Source organism: Triturus cristatus, chromosome 3_1 (genome assembly GCF_964204655.1).
Source record: "Triturus cristatus chromosome 3_1, aTriCri1.1, whole genome shotgun sequence".
NCBI lineage: Eukaryota > Metazoa > Chordata > Amphibia > Caudata > Salamandridae > Triturus > Triturus cristatus.
The window spans coordinates 470,103,333-470,131,306 of NC_140583.1; the positions used below are offsets into that span (position 1 = coordinate 470,103,333).

Genomic DNA, 27,974 nt, shown 5'->3' on the forward strand with positions numbered 1-27,974 from the left:
TCCATGTTTTTCTGAAAACACCAGGAAAGGTCATTGCATAGTGAAGCTTTAAAATGAGTAGTGCTAAGTGAAATGGTAATTTAAACAGCCCTTTGACCTAGTGACCCCTACTATATTATAAGCCAGATAGTGAGGTATCTTTTTGAAACGTTTTTTGCTTTGTTCAACACAGGAAACTAACATTACATAGAAGCCAGCATCTTGCAGATGATGAGGTATTAATTTTTTGTAATGAAGAGCTTTCATTTCCCTAATACAATTTATATATAATCCTGCACAACTATCATAAAAAAGATTCATCACTCTTAAAATATTAGGGATTTGAATTATTATGTCTAAGCATCATTTATATCCATGGTGGATAAGACAAAGTACGGTTGTTTGCCTGTTTTTGTAACTAGTTATTACCTTGTGTTATGACATAACAACAACTTCTTTTGGGACATGATTACCATTAGGTAAAGATAATTTACTTATCTCAGGAGTTGCTACCTTGCGGAAATATTTGTGGCCACGCTCATCAACACTTTCAAACACATAACCAGGGGGAGCTGGATAATTAGCAGGGCAGATTTCATTTTTCTTTGGTGTGTAGTCTGAGCGGTACATGGTACCACCCTCAAATGGAACTAAGCTGTGAAGTGGGGCATTCAAAGGTTTGAAGCTGTGGGTTGGCTTCATCTCGTGAGGTATGTAGTGTGATTTGAATGTGGTCAAGTCATCAAATTTCCCAGAAGGTTTTCGGATTTGCTGATCTCTCTTGATAATTTCCTGACGACCAGTGTCCCAGGCCCTGAAGTCTTCCTTCATGGTGGTATTTCCTTGGAAAGGCACTTTGGCTCTCCTTCCTTGAGACACTGGCCTGATGGCTGCAACTGGAGACATGTGATGCTTAATGTAGTCAAGATGTGATGTGGTATCTAATTCCATGTGAGTTGTTGGTGGGACATATTCTGCATACTTACGTACTTGAGGTAAAGATACGGACCAAGGTTGAAACCGATCACGGAACTCAGTGCTGCCATTAAAGGCAGCATTGCTTCCAACTTTATTGTATTCTGGTCTACAGCTTTTTGCAATCTCACCAAGTAGACCTTTAAAATTGATTCGATGAGTTGTTAGATCTTCAAAGGGTTGGCTGCTGGGCTTGTATTCTTCCTTTTGTCTTGCAAATCTTGGTTCTAGTTGGTATGGAACGTATGAAAGGCGATGGTTGGTAACACCATCAAATGGGATTTGAGAAAGCTTAGCCACAGCGGAAGGTTTATAACTTTCTCTCAGCTCTACACCCTTGGGAATGAAATCATCTTGAAAGGTAGTGCTGTTTCCAAACTTCACTGTAGGTGGCTGGTAGGCATGGTCTGGTTTGTTGAGTTGCCTTTTTTGAATATCCCATGGTCTGTAGTCATCTTTAACAAAAGAATATTAAACAAGAAAATGAATACCAGAAAGCATTGCAATGTAGCGAAGTTCATGCATATGTGTTTACTTGTCTTTCTGTTGTATTAATCTTAGTGCATTCCAATCCTTTAAATTATACACTGTATTGTCGGTGAAGAATTGCAATTTCCAAGACACTATACTGATCATAATTACTCTTTAATAAAAATTCAAAACATAATTGCTACTTTGGGTATTGCTTACTTTATTTCTGAAAATGCACTTATAGTTATTTTATCTGAATACAATTAAAGTAGGAACCCCATGTGCCATATGCCTACTTAATCCCATTCTAGCTAATGCAATAAATGTGGAGCCGCAATACTGCACGGAGATATTGATGATTGCAGTCTAAGGAGTTACCCAATACCATTACAGCATGGTGGAATCACATGTCAAAATTGATGTTACGGCACCAATTTCAACATATTATCCCATAACACTGGCCTTTTTGACCTCTCGGAGTCTTCCAGGTTTGACATAGAGGATTACTGAATGCTTCACATAACACTGATTTGGGTGGAAACCCAAACACCTATTTAGACACCATTCTAGTTAATGCAATAATTGTGGTGCAGTATTACTGCATGCAGATATTGATGATTGCAGTTTTCAAAGTAACATATACTATTACAGCATGGGCGAATAACACATCAAAATTGATGTTACAGCACCAATTTCCACATATTATCCCATAATACTGGCCTTTTTGTCCTGTCAAAGTCTTTCAGGTTTGACCTAGAAGATTACTGCATGCCTCCAATAACACCAATATTGGTGGAAACTGCTGGTTCCTCTTAAATTGATATTAAAAGGCCATTGTAACCTGGGCCTTAGTTCATCAGCCCATCTACAGTATTGTGAAGTGGTGGGATAATTATAGATGTAAGACTGCTCCCTACATGCATATACTATAATTTACATACATTCTTTCAACTGCATATACATATACATGTTTTACTGAAATGCTACATTTGAGTATTTCACCTCTTACAGAATAGCACCGTCTTCAAAATCATTATAGATTATGACGGTTGTTCCGGGTAATAATTGAAAATTTAAAGCTGATGTCTCCTGACTGCATCTGCATCATCATGGTGAAAAAGATGCTCTCACAGCACCAGTATTCACTGGACCCCTACACTAGCCTAATGTTTGATGAGCCAAGTCGAGAAGCTCCATATGTAAGCTCACTGTAGGCATGATCCCTGCATTTAGATACTCTAGGGCAGTAGCCTAGAGATGTCAACTATTTAAACCAAGCAAACACAGGAGATGATGGACGGGGCGCTGAACATTTTCAGACACTCACCCCCAGTCACAGATCTGGGTAAAGTCCATCATCGTTCTTTAGCTCACTTTGCCACCCCAGTTCAGACCCCGCCATATGCAAATCAGTCTTGACCCTGTTCCTCATGGGAACCATCCAGCCCGAACTGCCGAGCCAGGTCTTCTCTGGACAGGAAACAAGCATCCTGGGACCGGTTTCGAGGTTTCCCACCTTGTCAGCCAGGCTAACTTGAATCCAGTGGCAAAGTGAGTCCGGGACCCACGTCTGGGCATACCCGGCGCACTTAGGGCGTGAATGCAAAAGACACACAAATGAAGGACAGAATGCGGAACTCTCTCTCCTTGTGATGAACTGCAGGCACAAGGCTTGCAGACCCCTTTCCTTTCTTTCCATATGAAAGATTATAGGGAATAACAATGGGGGACGAACAATCAAACTGTAGAGAGCACCCACAGAAAGAGTATGGTAAGCACACCTGAAGGTTCTTAAAGGAGTGAATGGAACTCACTAATGAAAATGAAAAGAAGTCTTTTCCCAGAATGTGGTACCTTCAACAAAGAAAGGTTATCTGAACTTCAGAAAAGATTAAAAGACATCAAAAATAAAATAAGTGCCAAGCAGTGGCCACTCTTCTCATGTGGTATGAGCAGGCACACAGGGGAAAGCATGAATCCCATACTCAAAGCATGAAAGACATGCAGGAAAAGTTGAGAGTACCAAACAGTGGCGGCTGGTGACATTTGAAAGTGGTGATGCGTAAACGTTGGGCATGACTCTTATATAGGGAGCGATGTGAACAAGGTTAATGGACAAACCTGGGGTCCAGGGTGAGTCCCACTCCCAAGAAAGAAATGAAAAAAAGATTGGCAAATGGTGCATTTTAAAGTAAATGAATGTAGTGATAAAGCAAGGCTTATTAAGCAGTGGGAACGTATAGTCTTGAAATATTAAACACATTAAAAACCGCCCCATATCCTCCTGCATTAATTTGTCCAACAGTTACTTTAATGTGTACATTTTACAGCATGACAGCTTTAGCTCTTTAAAATGTATGCTTGCCCATTGTCTTACACTGCATGCAGATGTGGAAAAAGAGAGGAACTAAATCGCTGAAATGCATTCCCTTGACATTTTTAACATTTATTGTTTGCAAGTCAATCCATGTGTTTGGCATCAGGGTTAACTTAGGGCAGTGAAGACAGGGCCAGTTTTAATGTTGTACCTCAAAGAACTTGCCACTGTAAGCATATGTTCCACAGTAAGCACATATCTCTAGCTTTCGGCTTGACTGGGATATTTGGGTCAACTTTGCAAGGGAACAAGAGCGAACCCTGCTACTTATTTGGGTCCATTTCGCGTTGGAGCAAATGTAGGAGTTCCCCTTCTAAAGGAGCGAGCAATGTGCAGCGAGGGCATGGGGTGTCACAGTGGGGGAGATTAGCGTGATGAGGGGTCTCTGCACTATACACATAACACAACATTAGCTTGCAAACACTTACCATTACCGAGAACAAGGCATTGGATCAGACGTGCTTGCATCCACTCTCACGTATGACGAAAGGGTGGGATCTACCCCTTTTAATGAAGGATGTCTGAAATCACGCAGGGACGAAGGGCCTGATTCCAAAAAGTAATCTGAGACAAAATCCTAACTTTACGACTTTCGGTATTCACAAAAGGCATTTAGGAGTAGTAAAGTTAGGATTTTGTCTTAAGTTTGTCTTAAGTTTTGTTCTTAAGACAAAATCCGGACTTAAGTTTAACTTAAGTTTAATTTAGGATATTGTCTTATGTTTGTCTTCAGTTTTGGTCTTAAGACAAAATCTCAACTTAAATTAAATTTAAGTTAAACTTAAGTTAGGATTTTGTTTTAAGTTTGTCTTAAGTTTTGGTCTCAGGACAAAATCCTAACTGAAGTTAAACTTAAGTTAGGATTTTTGTCTTAAGTTTGTCTTAAGTTTTGGTCTTATGACAAAATCCTAACTTAAGTTAAACTTAAGTTAGGATTTTGTCTTAAAACCAAAACTTAAGTTTTACTTAAGTTTAACTTAAGACCAAAACTTAAGACAAACTTAAGACAAAATCCAAACTTTACTACTCCTAAATGCCTTTGTGAATATCAAAAGTTATAAAGTTAAGATTTTGTCGCAGATTACTTTTGTGAATCGGGCCCCTAGTCTCCAATGGCAAAAACTGTGACGCTTATTGCTTCACTGTAAGCGTCACTGGCCTAGAGAGTGCATACAACTAGAGACCCCAATGGCAATGAAGGGCTTTAAAACAGAAAGCCCTGCATCATGCATCACCATTAAGAAAGTTGATTTACTGCCTGGCTTCAGTCTCTTGCTTCAGAGCGAGGTGGGGCAGGCTGCCTGAAACAGACAGCCTAGACTTAAATACATGAATTTATTTAGAGATACAAACGTATTTCCAAATAAATCGATCTATTTAACATTTTTTTATGTAAATGTGTGGGAATTTAGAGGGGCACAGTCCCTGATGGAGAAATCGCCCCTGGTACCGAATCACCTCAAAGGTGGGGTTAGAACTCCAACTGCTCAAACTCCTCCCTAGCTATTTTCACAAATCAATGAACAGGAAAAACACAAATGAAATTGGGAATTAAAGAGAAGAGGATTTGCTTGACATATTATACATTCTGGCTGATGGGGCAGTTGTTGCAGCCAGAGTTGCACATGGAAATGGACCAATGTCTGTGTACCCATCAATGAACGAAGCACAGGAAGGTAATGTGCAAGCGAGCACTGCGATGCGAGCGGAAGGCAGCAGCAGAGTGATAAGGTCACAGGCTGATTCTACTGCCAACGACTGGTAAAGAGCAGACTCAAGTTCAGCCCTGGGGCAGAGAGACCGAAGAAAGAGAAGCCCCACTAATACTCTCAACAGTTGAAGACAACGTGACTGACTGCCAAGATGCCGTCCCACTTCTACCCATGTTGCAACTGCAACATTTTGGCCACCTGGGTGTCTAAGAACCATGGTATCTTGCTTGATTCCACAGTCCCTGGGTGTCACATGAAGCCTGCAGCTGTGGTCTGTGATGTTTCATTTGCCTGGGGCTATCTTCCCTCCTGTTCAAGGACTCCTAGCTGCTTATGCTTGATCCTGCAGCTCTAAAATGGCAATCACTTGCCTGAGGGTTTGCAACTGCCTTTTACAGTTGCCCCACAGCTAGACTGGTACAGGTTTTTGTTCCATTTTTTGTTTTTTCCCATCATGGATGTTTCTTTCAAACCATTATGTTTCTTGTCATGTGGTGTTTTGATGTCATTTCCTTTTCCTGTTCTTTCACTATGTTAAGGCATCAGTCTGGTTGGAGGGCCGTATTTCCTTTGCTTGTTTCCTCGCTCCCTCCACTTGCTGATCCTGAGTTCTTGCTCCTAAAGAATTCCATGATCGGATACTGGATTCCTGGTTTTCTTCTGTCCTATGAAGTCTTCATCCAGCTGGGAGGCTTTTAACACCTTTAGCTTTTTCCTCCTGAGAAGGTGGCAGCTTTTCAATGACACTATCCTACCACATATTGCAGTGTGTGGTGTCATAGTGGCTTCTGGAAACAGTTGCCTGTACATCAGACAGTGAAAGACCTGGACCAGACTACGGGTAAAGTAAGTGTCCGGATCTAAATACCCCACTCGAGTGAAGCTGATGAGAAGGATCTGTCCCCATCGGCCATCCTTCCTTTGAAGGACCACCCAGTGGCCCAAGATAGAGTTTATGGCCCATGTACCCAGGACCCTCTCTGATTAAATCCAAAACAGTTCAGAGAAGAGGCAGAAAGCCAGTTTGAGGTGCACAGACCCTCATGTCAATCAGCAGTTACGAATTATATTGCCAAGTGAATGTGAGAGATGTTAGTGGAGAAAGCGAAATGGCCTAGAGCAGATTGGAAAACGAAGCATAGCTCAGTGCAGCGAAGGATGCATTGCTGAATCTGGTACCAGAAGCATGCCCCGTGGAAACAGATTTGACCAAGATTTCTAATTTCGAAAACAAAGCAGGTTGCGGCTCTGGCGGATTACCTAGATAGGTTCCAGGATGTGTGAGATGGGTCAGGAAGCTGTGGAGCCACTTTTGTGCAGGGGTTATTCCCAAATGTTAAGAATCAACTGACTACTATATGTATTCGTGGCAAACAAAAACGTTGGCACTATTAGTGACAGTTGAGAATCACTACATAGCATCGCAGAAAAAAAAGAATAAAAATGCGGGATTAAAACTGATTGAAATTGCAGAACATGCAGGAGGAGGGGATCTTGTTTTGCATGCGAGCAGCTGGGGCACTGGAAGAGTGATTAAACCAATGCAACTTTTTGGCGCACTAGGGCATTAGACCCTTTGGGATACCATCAAGTTGCCCCAAATCTCTACCCTGACAGCCTGAGAGGTCTGAACTATGAAATGAACACCCTAATACCTGCAGGGTCCTTATGTTGATTGTGTCATTAATGGTAAAAGCACCATCAGCCTCACTGACATGAGCATCAGTCTCTCTGCCCTTAAGATTTGTGAATTCCCGTCTTTGCCATATTAGGGATTGTCCACGGGCGAAGCCAGTGCTTCAGACCAAATCAGTCACCATATTAAAAATCTTTTAACCATCTCTTTGGGACCTATTTCTGACAAACTCCTTACAACTCATCTTTGCAAATGTAACTGCACGGTGTTCTACACTCCAGGTGTAGTGTTTTAGATCTACCTCAGAAGTAGGAAAATCAGATGCTTGCCTTGTTTTGTGAGAGTTTACACTGTCATAAGAATTCAGAACCCACTGTTATGTCATTAGATTTAACTGAACTCCTTGCACATGTACATCTCATTTTGTGGTCTACTGGAGCTAATCATGAGGGGAGTCATTACTTCCGTGGAACTGGTAAAAGTGAAGATAGACCCACAAAAGAAGTTACAGCGAACCCCTCAGTACACTTTAAAGCCTGAGGTGAAGAAGGGATCTGCTCTGTAATTGATGATTTAATTAAGGAAGGGGTTCTAGTTTTATTGTTAGTAGATGTAGCACTCCGATTCTCCTAAAATGAAAGGCGGGATGACCAACGTAGATAGGATTGTACAGGTCCTTAAGGCCAATAATAATGTGACTATCCTAAGCTTTCCATTAGTCTTAACCCTGTTTATACTCTCCTGCATACCGGCTTGTACCTGGTGGTTTACTGTGGTTGACCTTTGCACCTCTTTCTTTTTCATTACTATACATGAAGAGAGCCCGTATCCTTCTTGTTCACATTCTGCGGGTCTCAATTGTCATGGCATTTACAGAGTTCCTTTCAATCTTCTCCAAGGCCCTAAAGAAGGATTTGGACATGTTGGTCATGTTGGTCATCCCTTGGAGATCCAACCTAATCCAATATGTTGATCGCTTTTTATTGGCCTGCATTACATTTGATCAGCGCAAGGGAGAATCAGTTTATTTCCTCACTGAATTGGTTAAGAAAGGACACAAGGAATATGTAGAACAATTACAGTTTTGCCTTCCCTGAGTTACATACCTAGGCCACAAAATGTCAGCAGGAAAACATCGCTTATTCTCTGAAAGAGTTGAAGCCATCCGTAAATTGCCCCAACCTGCGACTGTGTCTCAAGTGTGAACCTTTTTTTTAGCAATGGCTACATATTGTAGATGATGGGCGGATAATGTGTCCTTACCACAAAAACTCAACATTTGTCCACAGCCAGATTCTCACATTATGAAATATTGTCATCTAATTCTCATATTAATTTGACTGAGTCCTAAACACTGCATTCATGATGCCTGCCCAAAAGTAATGAGGACCCCATGATTGTATTTTAACCACTGTTCAGGATACTAAGCCATGCATTGATTTAACAGATGTGCTTTTACCTGATTGTGAATTCAATTATTTTGTAGGCTGCTAATATCTCAGAAATGAAGATGGTACTTTAGTCTCTGGGTATGCTGTTTGCACTTAGTTAAATCTACCCAGGTTGCAGAGCTCATAGTGTTCACAAGAACTTAAACAAAGTAAAAACTATTATGGTATATGTAGGCTTGAGTATGTATTTGGGGCTGACCAAGGGGAATTACGTACAAAACCTTTTAAATGCTTTAAAACTGCCAGAAAAGATAGCTGTAGTGAAGTATGCAGCCCATCAGTACACTCTTGATAATACGTCTAGAGGAAACACTTTAGCTGATTCGGTTGCTAACAATGCTGCATTAGCTAAAACTGCACATATAGCTATGAATGTTATGGAAAACGGACTTATTTCCTGTACTTACTTTAAAAGACTTGTTTCAATGCACCTGTAAGTGAAAAACAAACTTGGTTGGAGCAGCAATGTAAAAGAGAACCTGGTGAGATGTGGAGAGGCTGCATTGGATGTGCGGTCGCACTGACATTTCAACTCCCCAAAATCTACAGGTTGTATCATGGAGCAGCCACATTAGTTGGGGCAGAGTTTTACCTGCTGTTGTACCCCTTTGGTATGCACCCTTCATTTTTCCATAGTCCAGAGTTACTACTAGTCCTGTGCCACCTGTCTGTCATTTAACACTGGAAAAGAAATCAAGGCCAACCCGCTGCTCATCCTCCACTTAGAGGCCCCTTCGTGCACATCCAAGTATATTTCATACAGTTATCTAAATGTGTAAATTTCTCTTGTATGTCAGTAGTGGTTTGCATGTTCTTAGTGTGAGTGGAGGCATTCAGTGCCTGTGCGGGTGCCGTGGCTGTCGGTAAGTGGCTATCTACAGCCTTTTTCCTAGGTTCAGAATACTGAGCCGGTTCAGCAGTGATCAGAGGGCACACTTTGTGTCCATAATAGTACTGGCAGTCTGCAAAGCACTGGGAAAAGAATAGCACTTTGATTGTCACCCCTGAATCATCAGGTAAGGTAGAAAGGAGTAAAAGGACCTTAAAGAATAAGTTTGCCAAGATCTGCACAGAGACTCAGTTAATGTGGCCAGATGCCCTACTCCAGCTCTGTGGTCCTTGAGAGCAATTCACTCCCGGAAAACTAAATTGAGCCCTGACAAGATAACTATGGGTTAACCCATGATGCTTAACTTCATTCCAACTCTCCCATCTCACCAGCAAAGCTAGGCCTGTAGATGAATTATGATGCCGTGTTGCAGTATTGAAGCAAGTTCATAGAAAGTCTTAACAGTTTCTGTTCTCGGGATCAAGTTATCTTACCAAGGCCTGCCACTCCCTCCAGCCTGGTGATCTGGGGTATGTGCGAGTGTACTAAAAGGAGAATGCTCTCCATCCTCATTGGTGTAACCCTTAGCAAGTCTTGCTTATCCCGAACACTGCCCCAGCGATGAGGATTAATTCCTCTTACTGCAAGAGAGCTTGTTCTTCTTGGTGTAACAGCGCTTCTGCTATCGAGCCAGGGCCTGCGATGACCCCCAAAGCACCTGGGGAGACCCTCTCACACCAGTTTCTTTGATCTTTGCTGGACCGAAGACTTTGGGCACTGATTCTTTGCCTGGTTGTTCATCAGAGGATGGTGTGCTGACAGCCTCCATTGTTACTGTCTCAGCCCCCAGTAAGCGGCCTATTTTTCCTGGATACCGCATCCTATTGTGGGTCTGGCCTGCTGTCTTTGTGGCTGCTCTAAGCTTCTGGCTGGTGGTGAGGTACATTCATACTGCAGAATGCGGAGTTATTCTCAGATTCAAGTGCAGTAAGACATGCCTGGTCAGAAATCACTGCTCAGCCTACTGGGGCAACTGCTATGCTGTTGTTGGACAAATACAAACAGACAATTAACTCTTCTTCCTCCTTGGTCGGTGCGCACATGCTTTTTGATGTAGGAGATAATGTTACTTTGTTTAGGGTACTGAACAGTTTAAGTTATACTGTATTTGAGACGCCAACTTCAAGGATGTGCTGGAATCTTCTCCTCTTCTTTCTTAGTTCTTGAAAAGTTTAACATCCCTTTCAACTACAACATGCCAGAGACCACTCACCTTGCCAAGATTGAACGACGGTTCATTTACGAGCACAGAGGAGCGAATGCATCCAGTATTTCGGTCAGATTTAATAAATATTACTTAGCAGCAGGGAACACTCCTTTTGTGCAGCATCCATTTGAGTGTCGCCTTCCTAAGTAACTCTTGTTTTTTCTGTGGTACTCTCAAAGAAGTGAATCATGTTTTACTTGTAGGTCACGGACCTGCTTTTGGTTGGCTTTGGACTGGACTGAAACCTGTTACCCTGATTACATTGGGCCTGCTATAAGACATTTTGATGACCACCCACCCAAACGAAAAAAGGGGTTGGAGAGCAGTTTGAAACATTCAGCCACATCCAGATTCTTTTCTGCCTTATCCCTTATGTATGGTATGACCATAGCTTTTGCCTTTAGATCAGCTAAGGAGGAATGACGCAATCTCGGAACAGATAGCGAATTCCATGATAGGGTTGGGATTAATAATAGAACAGTTAGATGCTCAGGCAAATGTGTCCAGAACAAGATGGTTTTAAATTACTTTCTGGCAGAATGGGGGGGGGGGGGGGAATGGCAGTGAGGGGGAAAATGTGCTATTACATGGCCAAGTGATGGACACACATCTCCCCAGTACCTCTCCCAGCATACGTGAACAGATAGATATTTGTTGTGTGTAGAAAGTACATGAAATGCAAAAAACCGACTTGAGTCCGAGTAGCTTCTGGGCGTAGCTGAGAGAGGGAGAGTTGGGGGGAGGGGGGGGGGAGATGGGGGTGGCGGGTCTTCATCCCCATTAGAAATAAAGATTTGTTTTAATCCCTCATTAAAATTATTTTTATTACAACTGCTCTTTATGTAACTAAATTAGTATTGTTCCTCATCCAACTCTCATGCAAAAATAAAGATACTGACAATATTTCACTTACACTTGCTACATCTCAACGTGGTGATGAAAGAGCTGATCATGATGAAATAAGCAAATAAATCATCATCAACAAGTCTTTATTCGATTGTTACATCATGAAAGATACACTTTGACAGAATAAAAAAGGGTACAAATACAAATGCAAATGAAGATTAAAAACAGAATCTAAAATCCTTATAAGCGTTAGATATCTCTATAACTGAGTCCAGCCCAGGAGAAAGCTACTATAAAATTCATAAAATCAGCGTTGCGATCTTTCCTTACATGATGAGATCAATAATAAGCTTAATAATAACAACTGGGCCCTTTATACAATTAAATACCATGAATAGGAGGTTCTGAAGGAATAGCCCTCTTCGCAATAGATCTACGAATGGCCCATGACCAGCTCAAAAATGTGGCCATTGCAATAACTATATCCTCTCGAGTATTGGTTCTCAAAATACGCAATGCTGTTATATGCGATCTGGTGCCTAAGTTTGAACAAATCGGTTTAAGCCATTTATGCCTAGGTTGAGCGAAGGCAGGGCACACAAACAAAACATGGGTAATTGACTCTTCCTGTGTAAGACAGAACCTATCGTGACCACCCTTCCATTTATTCCTAAAGGAGTTGAGAGGGAGGGACCCCACTCTAAATTGATGATATAGTTTGCGATCATCTGGTCTGGAGATGAAATTCCAGTATGGTTCAAAAGTACTTAAGTACTTATGATCCATAAAGAGACCAGATAGTGAACTGCTGTTAGTCACTGACCATAATTTCCCAATCCTGGATTCCCAGTATAAATTTTTGAAATCCAATTTATTGGGAAATTGATTGCCCCTAGGATCAGACCAGAGGTGGCCCAATCCCATGTCTTGCAAACCACTTTTAATATATTGGAGCCAGGCTATTCTCCTAAGCTTATCTTGATCTTTAATATACCAGATTGCATTAGCATAAGGAAGTAGCTCAGGTGTAGTCCACAGTCTTCTCCAATAGGAGAGGGGTCTAAACCCAGCATCATCGTCAAACGCCCTACAGCCCAGATCGAGCAGTAGAGGCTGGATGGGTGTTGACTGGGGAAGGGCAGTCAGTGAGCGCAAAAATGTATTTTGGGCTATAACTAAGGGGGAAAGATTATCAAAGCCCCATATCTCAGCCCCGTAAATAATCGAGGCTCTTATTTTCCCTTTATATAGGGCAATAGCAGGCCCCACCGGTTTGGTATATGAAGCTTTATGTTCTTTCAGAAGGGCACCAACTAGTTGATTGTGTTTGAGAACAAGTAAATCTATTTGTGGCTTCCAGGACAACCTCCGGCCCATGGTGATCCCCAGATAGGTAAATGTGTCAGTTTGTTCTAGAGGTATATCATTCATTGACACTTTACTCTTAAATATTTTACTTTTGTGCATCACCATGTATTTAGTCTTATCAACATTAATGGCCAGGTCATGGTCATTGCAGAAGACCAGAAATCTGTCTAAGGCCCGCTGTAGACCTGATTGTGTTTTGGACAGTATAAGCGTGTCGTCTGCAAACATAAGAAGTGGGATCTTAGATCCCTCTAATGATGGAGCATCGGTTGGGTAGTTGGTAAAGTATGAAATAACCCTGTTAATAAACAAGGAGAACAGGGTCAGGGCTAAAACGCACCCCTGCCTTACGCCCCTATTAACAGGAAATGTATCAGTAAGCTCACCCTGTTGTCCCCATCTAACTTGAGCATAGTTGGAGGTATGAAGTTTGACAATAAAGGATAGGAGCGCCAAAGGCATACCTGCCTCCTTGAGGGAGTCCCATAACTTACTACGGGGGACTAAATCAAAAGCAGATTTTAGGTCTACAAAAGCTGCAAACAGGGTACCCCCCGATAGAGTGACCATTTTCCAATAAATCATTGTGAATCTAAATACCTGGTCAATAGTGCTGACATGAGACTGGAAGCCAGCTTGATATGTGGATAATACCTGAGACTCATCTATCCATTCGTTGACCCTAAGCAATAAGGTCCTAGCCACAATTTTTTGGAGAGAATCAATTAGACTAATAGGTCTATAATTACATGGGCTGGAACGATCTCTCTTTTTAAAAATAGGTCTGATTTCCGCGCCTTGCCATGAGGCAGGCAGGGGTGCACCCCGTGCCAAGGCGTTTATCAAAAAAAGAATGTAAGTGGCCCAGTTTTTTTTATCTGATTTAAAAAGGTCCGCAGGAATACAATCCGGACCGGGCGCCCGGGCTGCCGGTGCTGCTTCGATAGCTGCCTCAATCTCCGCCAGGCCGAAAGTTAAAACCTCCGTAGTTACAATATCATTGTAACCAGACACAGAGGTTAAGGGACAGGTGAACTGGGCTTGGTAGTGAGACACCCATTTATCCGGAGGAACATTATTGAGGGGAGTAGGCTCAGACACCCCACTACCCCATTTTATTAGATGCCAAAATCTCAGCCAATTCTTCTCTTCCGAGGCTTTGGTTAATTCCTCCCATCTGTCCTTATCAAAGCTCTCTTTGGCCTTAAGAAGCACCCTTTTATATGTAACCCTAGCTATTTTAATAGCCTGAACATCATTAGATTTAATTGCTAGGGAAAGCAATTTAAAGGCTGCTGAGCAATCTTGGTCATACCATTTTGCTGATTTGGATAGGATGGGTCTATTTGCCTTCCTTTTGGTAGTAAGTGATAATTTTAATCTATCAAAAAGAGCCTCATGCTCTTCCTTTAAATATTGAGGGGGTTCTTCTAAGGAATTATAAACTGAGAGAGTCAAGAGTGAGTCCTCAAGAGACTTTCGAAGCAGGCTTTGAATGCTCGCGTTGTCAGATACTTTAGCCAACTTCAGTTGGCGTAGATCGTTTGATAATACAATATCTCCTTCCATTATTTCTCGGAATGGGCTATTACTCACAAGTGGCTTAGTTTCTAACCTCATGGATAGAGGGTCGTGATCACTTTCTGATCTGGTAATCACGACCATATCCAGCACTTTAGACCATAGATCAAACTAACGAAGATATAATCAATCAGACTACCACTCTTCCCATTAAAGAAGGTATTACTGCCATTGCTGTCTGATAAAGTTCTCCCATTAGCGGCTCTCAATCCCCACCCCAAGGAAAAACTTTTTAGTTGAAGGGCCGCCTCAGTCCACTTTTTAATAGGAGCTATAGACAGTGATGGGACACCCCAGTTACTATCCTCTTCTGCAGTACGTTTACCATCTTCAATCCCTAGGGGCTCGAAAGTGCCATTAAAATCACCCATAATCACCAACGATTTAAGGCTTTCAAACCCATCAATGAGGGTGTCCAGATGCTGAATAGTAGGGGATGATCTACCCCCCCGCTAACCCTCGCGAATAGATATTAATTAGAATGAAAGCTAACTCGCCTTCCCTCAAAACTTTTAAAGCCAAAATGTCACCATTGTCCGTGGGCATTTCCTTAATATGAATGGATGAGTGCTGCCTGGCCCAGATTAATAATCCCCCACTAGGCCGTCCTTTCCCTTTGGTAGTGGCCACTTTCCCATAGACCAAGTAACCCGGTCGGTGAATAATGGACAGTGACCAAGTCTCTTGTAACACAATAAAGTCGTGACAGTCCACCAAATCCGACCAATCTTTAGAAGGAAGTTTAGAGGACAATCCAGCAACATTCCATGACATCATAGAAAGGCTCACCGAAGATGTATTCTCGATGGGAGCCTGTGATACCACTACAGAAGTGGTCTGTTGAACTCTTAATGGTAAGAGTCCTTGATCAGATTGTGGGGCTACAAGGGAGAGTATCTGTGAGCTATAGCCTTTACCACTCTCCTCATTAGGATCCAAAATAACAGCGGTACGTTGTGATGGTCAATCGCAAACTTCTAAATCCGATAGAAGTGCGAACCTTTTATGTACTGGGGCCTCAAATGATCTAGGGGCAGATCTCAAACAGGCTCTCGATGGTCCGTACCCCATAGTTAGTTTCTGAGTATCAGATATTAGAGGGTCTTGCCTATAAAAAAAACAAGCGGCAAGACCACTATTGAATTATCTTCGGGCCATATGAGCCCGCCCAAGATATCCAATATCACTCTGGGATACTGTGTATTGTTAAAGTTAATTGTCACACAGTCACCCTTCAATTCCTTCTTACGGGGGCCTACCCACTGTGTACGTCTGGCCATAATCATATGGTTAAGGATATCTTCATCCCAATATCCAGCTCCCTTTAGGTTAGAATTAAGCCAATGTCTGGTTTTGGAGAGAAGCTGCCTGTAGTTTTAGGGTGGCTGCTCTGACTCTGAGGTACGTTGCTCAAGATAACAACTAAGGGTGCTGCAGCCGGTGGTAAATAAAGGGATCTACTATTCATCCGAGATCCTTGCAGACCCCAGTCACCGTCCATATGGGCTTGAGAAGGTGTTCTTACCCTTGATTGAAAGTGTCTGTTTGAGCCACTTCTGCTGTCTTGTGAGTGGCCGTCACTATTATTAGCTACGGTCAGTTTAGGCTCTACAGGAGAACATGTGGAAGTTTGCGCAAATTCACCAGAAGTGTCGCCCTGAGCAGCCAGATTCCTGGGGGATAAAAAGGGCCTAATGTTAGTAGTTAATGAATTGACAGTATCCTCCCCTCTTATACTTAAGTCCCTTACAGTTGATCGTAAGGGAACTGTTACAATCTGAGGAGGAGAGGTGCTATCATACCTGTCATTATTAGAGTTGATAAGGGGTTGTGAGGTGGCCTGATTACTGTCTGTAGCACAAAGCTCCTTGTTTTCAGGATTAGCTGTCGAGAGAAGCTGGATTAAATTTTCCTCTATTTTGTTCAATCTATAAGTAATAGGGGTTAATAGGGTAGACATAAGTTTCTCTAATCTGCGCCACATATCTTCGCCACCTTGGAGGCTAAAGTCTCCAGTGTGTGGGGAATTAGATTCAAAGAGTATAGGAAGGGCCTGTTTGATGCCCAAAGTAGAACTCGCGACATTGGCTTGAGTATTAAGCCACGGGACTTTGGCAGCGGAGGGTCTTTGAGAGCCACCACCCCTCTTCCTTTTAGCAATCGAGTCAGAAGTATCATCGGAGGTGTCGTGTTCCCCGGACCCCACAGACCACGCAGGACTCGCCGGAGCTTGCAGGTATCTTTTATTTGTTCTCTGTCGTCACACTCGTGGACCCTGACCTCTTGCCCCGAGGTCCTGCTTAGCGATGCCCTTTGTTCCCCTTGCCCCCTCCCCTCACCGGAACTGGTGTCCAGTGTCCCCTGCCCTCTGCCCTTGCGTCCCAGGGTCCTAGTGCCCCTGGTCTGGGCATGACATCTCCCCCTTTGTTGCAAACAAACATTTTTTTTTTTTTTTTTTTTCTTTAGAGAGGGAGAGAGAGATATAGAGAGAGAGAGAGATAGAGATAGAGAGAGAGAGAGAGAGAGAGGGAGAGAGAGAGAGCGTCTCCACGGACCCTTGTCTCATTACATTTCTTCAATTAGTCTTTTTGTTTTCTTGCATTCTCTTCTCGGTCGTTGCGTTCCGCTGTCCGCTTGATCTCTTTCCTCATGTGTCTCTTCCTTCAGTCGTTGCGTTCCGCTGTCCGCTTGATCTCTTTCCTCATGTGTCTCTTCCTTCAGTTCATGTATTGGCAGCTCCTCTCCTTTTGATTTCAATTCTCTGAAATGCGAGCTGTTTCGCGTGATGTGGTATGGCCCTGCTGAAGCCGTTATCATTGGCCCTTTGACTCCTGTCACTATCAGTGGGTCCTTTGAGAAAACACTGTCTGACTTTCGCACTTGTCTCTGCCGCACTACCACGGTGTCTCCTTCTTCTATTTTTGTGCTTGCCGCGTGTCTTCTCCGATCAGCATATGCCTTCATCTTTTCCTTCGCTTGGGTGTCTCTCGTTGCCACGTCATGTCGCTCTATGCTTTCCTTTTCTTTCACCTGTGGCAACCTCGTCCTGCTCGACCGTCCCAACCCCAGCTCCGCGGGGCATCTTCCTGTGGAGCTGTGCGGGGTGTTTCGATAGTCCCTTAGGACCTGGCACAGAGCTTGTCCTATCGAGATCTGCATCAACTTTGCTCTTTGTATGGCCTTTTTTATTGTTCCCATGAACCGTTCTGCCATTCCGTTTGCTTGTGGCCATAGGGGTGTTATTCGTCGATGATTGATCCCGAGGTATGCCATGAACCTTTTGAATTCTTCGCCTGAAAATGGGGGCCCGTTGTCCGTCTTCAGTGTCTGTGGTGAGCCCCATGCTGCGAAGATGTCGTCCAAAATGGGCAGTGTTGCGTTCGCTGACGTCGAAGCTACCGGCCTCACTATTGGGAACCTGGAGAATTCGTCTATTATTACCAGCAGGTAATTCCCTGTCTCCAGAGGTCCATAGAAGTCAGCCGCCAGTTCCGTCCACACGGCCTTTGGTAGTTTGGACATTTGCAGTGGCTCCGGCTTTGGTGGGGGACCTGTTACCTGGCAGATGTGGCAGTGCATCACGGTCTCTTCCACCATGTTGTCCAGTCCCGGGAACCACACCTTCTCTCGTAGCATTTTTTTCGTTGCCACAATCCCTCGATGTGACTCATGTGCTAGTTCTACTGTTCTTCTTCTCAGAGTTTGTGGAATTACAATTCGAGTGCCTCTCATCATTATTCCATTTTCGCTTTCGGAGAGTTCTCCGCTGATCTTTTTGAATGCGAGCAGTTCTTCTTTTCTCACTCCTTCTTCCCAGTTGTTGTTGTTGTTGACGTGCCTCCATCTTTGTTGTTTCGTCACTTTCATTATTGCTTGCATGGTGGGGTCTTTCCTTGTCTCCTGTTCCAATTCTTCCATTGCTATTGTTGCCGGTGTGTTGAGTTTTAATGCAAAGTTTAGGTATTCTTCCGCCATGGTTGTTACTTGAGATGCTTGTGGCAGGGGGTGCCTTGACACATAATCCGCCGGATTGTGTTCTTTCCCTGGTTTGTGTATTATTTTGAAATTGTAGTCCATTAGCCGTATCCCCCACCTCTCTATCCTGGGCGGTATTTTTGCATTTGCGTTTCCGTATATTGTTATCAGCGCTTGGTGATCTGTTATTATTGTGAATGGTTTTCCGTAGATGAACATGTGGTAGTGTTCACATGCCCATACTACCGCCAGGCTCTCTTTTTCTGGCTGGGAGTATCCTTTTTCGACATCCGATAGGCTTTTGCTTCCATATGCTACTACATGTCTTGGGGAGTCTTTTCCCGGTTGGTGTTGCGCCAGTATTGCCCCTAGCCCCACTGGACTGGCATCTACTGTCAGCTCAGTGCATAGCCTCGGATCAAAGTATGCTAGGTGGTCTACTGCTGTTACAGCGCTTCTGATCTCCTCAAACGCTTTGCTGCACTTTTCAGTCCATGCGAAACTATGGCCTTGTTTTGTTAGTTCCCTCAGTGGTGCACTTACTGTAGCGAAGTCTTGAATGTACCTTGCACAGTAGCTGGCCAGACCAAGAAATGACCTCACTTCTGCCACGTCACTTGGTTGTTTTGCTCTTTCCAGCGTTTTTACCTTGTTGCGATCTGGTCGCATTCCTTTCTTGGAGAAGATGTGGCCAAAGAATACTAGTTCGTCTCGCTCCAACTCACATTTCTCTTTGTTTAGTGTCAGACCCGCCTGTTCTAAGTGAGAGCACACCTCTCTTAGCGCTCTGTCGTGCTCCTCGTTTGATTTTCCAAATACCAGGATGTCGTCGCTGTAGTTTAGGCTGTTCTTTACCGGCCTTATTACCTGTCGTATTGTCTCTTGAAATATTTCTGCAGCCGACGATACACCGAAGCACAGACGTTTGTATCTGAACAGGCCTAGGTGTGTGGAAAACGTCGTGATGTATCGAGACTGAGGATCTAGTTCTAGCTGGTGGTATCCCTTGCACAGGTCTAGTTTAGAGAATCGCCTCATGCCTGTTAGGCAGCTGATCATGTCATCAAGGTGTGGTCCGGGATGTCTCTCGCGTTCTATTGCTTTGTTTGGTATCCTCATGTCGACACAAATTCTTATTTTTGACGTATCTTTCTTTGGTACGGCCACAATCGGAGACACCCATGGTGTTGGTCCTTCTGCTCGTTCTATGATGTCTTGCTTTAGTAATGCATCCAATTCCTCTTCTACCTGTGGCTGCAGGTGTATTGGTACCCTCCGATGATGTTGCGCTATTGGCCTTACTGTTTCATCAATGTGTAGTGTTATTTGCCGCCCCTTTAGCTTCCCTAAACCTTGCAGTAGTTTGGGGTATTCATTCAGGATGCTTCCTTTGTCTGATATATTGTAAGTCATTTCAAGCAGACCCATCATCTGAGCCGTGATGTTGCTCAAGAGGCATGGCGCTGGGATGTCGCCCTTTAGCACGTGAATTTCTTCTTTCGTCTTTTTGTCTTTGTATGTCAGTTCTTCTGTGAATTTCCCCATGTTTGTTACTGGTGTGCGGGACCCCCAGGTGAAGACTTCAACTCGGGACGGCCTCAAGTTGGGCTTTATTTTCATTTTTTCGTATTCTGACACGCACATGATGTTACACGTTGCGCAACTGTCTAAAACGAACTTTGCTTTGTGTGACCCTACACCTATTGTCACCGATTCTGTCTTTTTCATCTTGCTTTTATCTGCCAGACATATGCTTTCTCTGCTTTCGCCCTCCTCATTTTGTTCGGTACTGACATCCGACATGAGGTATAGTCGTCCCGTCGGTGCCTCTTCTTTTTCTTCTTCTCCTTCTGATCCTATTGAGGGGCTCCTTGCTCCTGTGTCGACGTGTCGGACATGCCTGCTGGCTGGTACTCGTGGCCTTTCTGTTCTTCCTCTATCATTCCTGAATTGCATTCCTTGACACACACTGGCATAGTGATTTCTCCCATTGCATTTCCGACAAGTCTGACCAAATGCCGGACACGGCCCTCGATGTGGAAATTCAAGTCCGCACCTGTAGCACGTTCCTTCCGGTCGTTTCTTCACAGTCTGGTCATTTCTGTCTTTTTTCCATCCACTTGTGCGGTTGTTGTTTGTCATTCGGTGCACTTGGTCCACTGACCGTTCCTTTCCTCGTTCCATTTCCTTTGCTTGTGCTGTCGCTCTTGCTTCCGCTCTTGCTAGTGATAGGATGCTTTCTAAAGACGTTGGTTCTTTTAGAATTCTTGCGCGAAATTCTGTGTCACGGCAGCCCTCTATGATGCGCAGTCTGATTGCTTGTTCGTTGTCGAATTTGTCAAATTCGCAGTGTGTTACTAGCTTTCGCAGTCTCGTTGCAAAGTCATCCAGCGTTTCGTCTTGTTGCTGGAAAGCGATCGTGAAAGTGTATCGCTCAAAATCAACATTTCTCTGCGGGTCAAATTTGTTTGTCAGGCACGCCTTTAGTTTGTCGTAGGTGGTAGTCTCCTCTTTTGGCAGTGTTACAAGTAGGTCTTCAACCTCATCTCCTGCCAAATTTAGGAATAGGCCTAGTTGTTTTGCTGCTGTCACATCAGTCGCTTCCATGTATCTTTCAAAACGCCTGATCCATTTCTCCCACCGTATTCCTGCTTGTGGCTCTGATGGGTTAAATGGTAGTGGTCTTCGATATTGCGCATTTTGTCTTTCTGCCATCCTTTTCTTTTGTTGCTGCCTCTCTATTTGCCTTTGCCAATGCTTGTTTTCACTTCTGTTTCTTCTTTACTTGTCTTCGCCAATGCTTCTTTAGTTGCTTCTTGTCTTGTCTTTTTTTTTTTTGTCTTTACCAGTGCTTGTTTTCTATTTCTGGTGTTTCTGCTGTTGTCTTTGCCAATGCTTGTTTCCCACTTATGGTGTCTGTTTATTTGCCTTTGCCAGTGCTTCTTTAATCCATTCTGGTGCTTGTTTGCCGTTGCCAATGCTTGTTTTCCTTCTTTTGCTGTTCTATTTGGCACTTCTTTATCACTGCCTGACCTCAAAATGGCCGCCGCGCTGTTCTATCTTCCTATTGGTCTGTTCGCCTGACCTCAAAATGGCCGGCGGTGATCTCGCGATACTTTTTCCTCCAATCGGGGCTCTGCCTGACTCACCCTCGTCGCCAGTTGTCGTGTTCCCCGGACCCCACAGACCACGCAGGACTCGCCGGAGCTTGCAGGTATCTTTTATTTGTTCTCTGTCGTCACACTCGTGGACCCTGACCTCTTGCCCCGAGGTCCTGCTTAGCGATGCCCTTTGTTCCCCTTGCCCCCTCCCCTCACCGGAACTGGTGTCCAGTGTCCCCTGCCCTCTGCCCTTGCGTCCCAGGGTCCTAGTGCCCCTGGTCTGGGCATGACAGGAGGGCTTGAGCTTATTAACAGAAACATCTCTAACAGGGGCTCTTTTCTTTTTACTACGAACCGCTGCCTGCACGGGGGAAGGGGAATGGGAAATATTCTCTGCTAACGTGCTATTGTTATGGGATTGGGTACCCGAAGGATCGTTGTCCTCCGACTGCATAACAAGTGGAAGGGCATGAGCAGGGGAGCGAGACGCGGCTAGTGAACCTATGGAAGATCTCTTATTCAACAAAGGTTCCAGAGATAGCCTTCGCTCCGTAAAGGCAATCTCTTTCTCCAGCACTGAGGTTGCTCTAAGTAAAAATTGGTCGAGGGTGCCCACCACCCCTCCCCCTAAAGGCAAGGCAACCTTATTAGTACCTCTCCTATTCATTGTAACAGAACTCCACGGGTGCTAAATACAAAAGAAAATAAGGTAATAGAGAACAAAAGCAATTAAAATAATTCAACTGGTGTGAGCGCCGCTGGGGCACCCTAACAGCGTTAGAGGGATGGCCCAACCCGACCTCAATCGGCCTCAGACGGGCTCAGCCCTTGGTAGTTCGATCACCAAGCCGTTCCCCTCACGGCGATGTCTGTGGGATGAGCAAAACAGCCCGGCAGAATGATGACGCTGAAGGAGCAAGGGTTGGAGTCAGCCGTTCCCCTCACGGCAAATGTGTGCGGTTTAAACTCCGCATCCCCCAGAAACAGATAAACTCTTACCCGTACCACGAGCACAAGTTATTCCTCTGGCTACAAAGTCATGAAATAGGAACTCAACTTTAAGGAGGTTAATGTCCCGAATCATGAATCAAAATGTGCTTCTCCCGATTCCCAACATGTTAATATTTTCAGGGATCCACGACACAAAAGAAAGAAAAATCTAACACTAAAAAAAAACCCATCCAAATGCAACTCAAAAGATTAAAAACGCAAAAATCAAAGCCCAAGGATTTTAGTCCGAACGGGTTAAGAAAAAAAAAAAAAAAAGACCCATAAACTTTAAAAATACCGCAAGTGACGTGATTATATTCAATGTATTCATGAAGATAAATGTGTTAAAATAAGGTCTTCCAGTTAGAACACAATGTCTTTGTTCTAATTTAAGACCTTGTAAAAGATTGCATTTGCTGCCATATTTGCTAGCCGTGGTAGGTCCAGGAACCATGATATTTCATGTTGTACATTGCACATTTTAGCAAGTGTAACTTTGCTTTCAAACCAGCAATGGAAGCGACGGTTTGTGAGAGCAGCGTCAGTATTTAAGGATAAGAATGCGATCTTCCCTTCAAGGCTGTTCAGTGCGCCAATTCAAGACACTTATATGTTGGATAACTTTTTGCTGAATTAATTGTTGTCACATGACTCCCTTACATTGACTTGTATTAGGTGAAAATGTATACATTCTAGATTAAAATGTGCATGTTTTAGCACACTGCTCCAACTGACCGTTTTCTAGCTGGTCAGTTGAAATGACAATTGTATTTTATATCTTTGCTTTCCTGCCTACTATCTGCATTAAACACTGTTTGGATTTGGGCCTCTCAATGTGTTATATTTGCTTTTTACCATTCTGCATCAGGGCAGGTATACTTGAAGTGTCAATCATGTTGCCACTCATGTTCAACTTTACATCAGCCCTCGGTTGTGATCAGCTAACAGATGGCCAATTGGAATTCTGTTTTTGCTTAGAAGTCTTAAGGGGGGTGTTATGGGGTTAGGAGATAAAGAGAAGAGAGGATTGAGGAGGAAAGTGTAATAATGGAAGGGTGGGTAGGGGAAAGAGTTGTAAGTGGAGGATATGAAGCAGAAGATGTAGTGCTGGGAGAGGGCTACCTCCCAAAAACTCCCAACAAAGGAAGGAACATTTGTACTCACAGGATGAGTGATGAGTCTTCTTACATAGTGAGATTTGTTCCATTAGGGATCCATTTATTGTATTAGCAAGTGGTATTTTAGCTCTGTAGCTACTTAGAAGGGTACAGCCAGTTGCAGGTTGTGAAAGCTTTGATATGTGGTGATTTGGTCTGGGCCAGCGGAAGCCGAGCTATCAGGGTCACTTACATGCTTGGTAGTTTCTAATGCCTTGCCAATCTGTTGTGCGTTCCCATTTCAGATAATTGGCAACTGTTGTGGAGCGGCAGAAATCAGGCAGCGGCAGAAATCCAACTACTAAGACATCCAACTACTAAGACAACTTAGATATGCAGAAGTTTGTAGACTGTAACAGGATGAGAAAAAATGATGTGTGGTAATTTTATCTGGGAATTGAAACATGGGTATATATATATATATATATATATATATATATATATATATATATATATATGTATATATATATATATATATATATATATATGAGAAAAAATGATGTGTGGTAATTTTATCTGGGAATTGAAACATGGGTATATATATATATATATATATATATATATATATATATATATATATATATATATTTACAATGAGGCAGAATATTTGGGACCATGTTAATTCCCATTGTGGGGCGGGGGAATGTTATCTGAAGAGGTACCTTCAGTTTTTTCTCGATTGACATTGATGGAGATGTTCTGCAGATCCTCAGTGAACGTGCCTATAGGTGACGTCTCTGGTGATCAACTGTTCCGGTTATAGGACTGCAAATCCAGTGGGCCGTGGTGTGCGTGCAGTTAGTGTTGGCAGCAGGAAGGCATGCATGCCTCAGCCTAATTTACCCAAGTTTTCCTGGAGCCATACTGCATCCTCCCCATCAACCCGTGTTGCTTCCACACTCCCGCTGGAGTTCCATTTTTTGGCTCATTGCTGCCTCCGGTTGGTGGTTGGGAGGAAAGAGTCAGACCTGCCACACCATGAAAAAAGGAAATTATCTGTTTAAAGGCTTGTAGATACCTTTAATTGCTGTTGTTTACCTCCAATCTGGTCTTAGTTTAGTTTTTTCTTTGACTCAATCCTCTATGTTATCTCCTTCTATATTCTACTTCTGGTGGCTGGTTCCTTTCAAGTTTAAAATCTTCAGTGTTGCAGGGTGCTAGTCTTCTCAAGCTCCTCGCCTTTCATGCAATCTGTAGTTTAAGTGGTCTTTCTTCCCTGAAGGCTTTTTATGCTGCTGAATTTTCCCTCTGATAAGTTTGACCCTTCTTGTGGCCAGCAACCCTCCAAACATGCAATTACTGTGTAATAGCACTGTGGCTACAGGAAGGAGTCACTCTCACCTTGGATAGACTAAAAGCCAGATGTAGAAGACACTCTTGCATACAGATTTGGATACCAGACTACATGTGTGATGCGGTCCATCTGAAATAGTTATTTTCTCCCCAGGTTGAAAAGGGTGCTATTCTTCATAACCATGCATGCATACAGCTGGTCTTGAAGAAGATGTGGGTTTGTAATGGGAGCCATTGTAATTGCTTCAGGGATTTGGTGATGAAGCCAAACTTCTTCAGGCGTCTTATAAGTAGAATCAATGCATGTAGGATGACACTTTCAGAGAGAGCAATGCAGTATTCACGAGGCTGTTGAACAGAGTGATGCCTCTGTCTGAATGAGGGAGGAGTAGTAGTTGGAATATTCTTCTGACGTTATCAGGCAGGAAAGATTTTACTGTTTCAGAAAGGAAAGCTGATTTGTGTGTAAAAGATTATTTCGAGTGATTTTGCATTTTTAGTTGGTTGGAGGAGGACCATCTATGTTTATTTCGAACAGTTACACTACAATCCGTGGTTGCATGGAGTTGTTGATGCATGAAGAATTCTATCTTGCTCTTTATTTTTAAAATATATGAAGAAAACAGTAGATCAAATGAAGAAAATAAATAATTGGATTGTAAATTACATTTAATAAAGTGGAATTAAGAATTAACACCCTTATGCATCAAGCCAAAATCCAGTCGGTAAAATACCGATTCCTTATTAGCTCCCGGTATTAAGTAAAAAATACCCAATCCCAATGCATCAACCCAAAAGCAGAAATCGGTATTTAAGGAATCCTTAAATAGCTATTCTTTAAATAGGGATTCCTTAAATACCGATTCCTTAAATAGCGATTGCATTTAAGGAATCCCAAAGTGAGATTCCTTAAATGCAATGCATCAAAGTTAAAAAATTAGCGATTTCGCTAATAAGGGGAGCAAATTACCATGAAGATGAACTGCATGGTAATTTGCAAAAACTTTGAAAAATGCACTTTTGTGCATTTTTCAAAGTGTCATGTTGCGCACACACATGCCCTTAGAGCATGTGTGTGTGCAACATATGTGCACATATCATTTTCAGGGGTGCAACAGGGTGTCCTTTTGACACCCTGGCACCCTTGAAAGTGCTCCAGCTATTAGCGATTCGGTAATACCGAATCGCTAATACAGAATGGCTTTACATTCATTCCTATGGGCCTCCAAGCCCATAGGAATGAATGGGTAGGTATTCCTTATTACCGATTCGGTATTACCGATTCGGTAATAAGGAATGTTAAGGAATCGCTATTTGAATAGCGATTCCTACATGCATAGCCTTTTGCTATTCCTTATTAGCGATTCCTTATTTTTCGCTAATAAGGAATCGCAAATGCTAATGTTGATGCATATGCCCCTATGTGTTTACAACACCGGGGAAGCAAGAATATATTTGTAAATCTACGAGTTGAGTAGATTTCCATGAGTACTCATAGTATTTTTTTTTACTTCAAGAAAAGGCAGAAATGTATGTCATTCATAGGAGGAAAACTATGATTCTTACATTTCTGCATTTTTGCTGAGTCTATGTGATTCAGATACACAATCATGGAGTTTGTTGTACATGTATGCTTTTATAACATTCAACACTTGGCTTCACTTTTCTTTAGTTGGCTTTTTCAAAGTGGTATCTTGATTGAGACTTGAATACACCTTGTCCAAAGGAAATGCTTGGGTTGCTGTAAAATACACTAATTTGTATTCATCATTCACTTTCTCTTGATTTTCTCAGAGACGTGCCTTAATGATCAGCGTTTTATCATTCTAGTCATCTGACCCCCAAGTTTCTTTTGCAGCATGCTATCTTTTGGACCAACTGCCAAGCGATCCGAGAACCCTCCAACAAAAATAAACACCCAACTGGCATAAGGTCCATCATGCCCAGGTTGCACAAAACATCTATGACTTTGTAACCCAAATGGTATCAGTCACATGGAGAATCGTTTGCTTAGTTATTCATTTGTGTGAATATTCTTGAAGAGCCTGTACTGACATTATAATTCCTTATATGTTATGTTATGTTATTGGAGCTTTTAAAGCGCTGTCTCACTGATTCTGTAGGTGAAATGTCTATACCGAGAATAGCCAAGTCTTCAGCCCCGTCCTAAAAGGAAGGAGCTCAGTGGCATTCCTAAGATGCACTGGCAGGATGTTCCAGGCTTTCGCGGCACAAAAGGAAAAGCTCCAGTTGGCTTTTTTCACTCGGGGGACAATTACTAGTCTTCTTTCCGAGGAGCGCAGCGCTCTACCAGGGACATACCATTTAAAGTGCCTGCTCAGAACTTCAGGGCCACTACCCATAAACAACTTAAAAACAGTACACAATGCTTTGAATTGTGCCCGTTTCGTTACAGGGAGCCAGTGCAATTACCGAAGTCCACCTCTGGCTGAGACAAACATTGGTATGCCTGTTAGCAGCCTAGCCGCTGCATTTTGCACTAGCTGGAGTCGGTACAGATGGGTTTTTTTCATATTAAGGTACAGACTGTTGCAATAATCCAGCCGTGACAAAATGAGGGCTGAGAGTGCTGTCCTAAAGCAATCCTCTGGAAGGAATTTTTTTATTTTCCTCAGGATTCTAAGGAGGAAAAAGCAGGTCAAGACAACTCCGCTGGGCTGATCTCCAAAGTCAAGTTTATGATCCATGATCACTCCCAGGTTCTTAGCTTTAACCGTGGGGGCTGAAGACTTGCCCATTTCTTCGGGCCACAGGTCCGGTGTCCAGAGATTGGCATTGTTCCCAAATATAATGACCTCGGTTTTGCCTGCATTAAGTTTCAGGCAGTTGGAGCCCATCCAGCCTGAGGTGTCTTTCAGGCAGTCATGACATCTAGAGGCCATTTCCGCTTCTTTCCCTGGTTGTATGGACAATACAATTTGTGTGTCATCCGCAAATGATGTTAG

At 43.1% G+C, this 27,974-nt stretch overlaps 1 protein-coding gene across 1 annotated transcript in view; it reads right to left on the reverse strand.

Annotated features, from left to right (window-relative positions):
* Positions 1 to 275: 275 nt before the first annotated feature.
* The window catches only part of SAXO2 (stabilizer of axonemal microtubules 2), a 98,208-nt gene continuing 70,509 nt past the window's right edge, over positions 276 to 27,974 (reverse strand). The window contains exon 4 of the mRNA XM_085644296.1: positions 276 to 1,409. Coding sequence (XP_085500422.1) covers positions 415 to 1,409 — 995 coding nt within the window. The 3' untranslated portion in view covers positions 276 to 414. The remainder of the gene's footprint in view (positions 1,410 to 27,974) is intronic.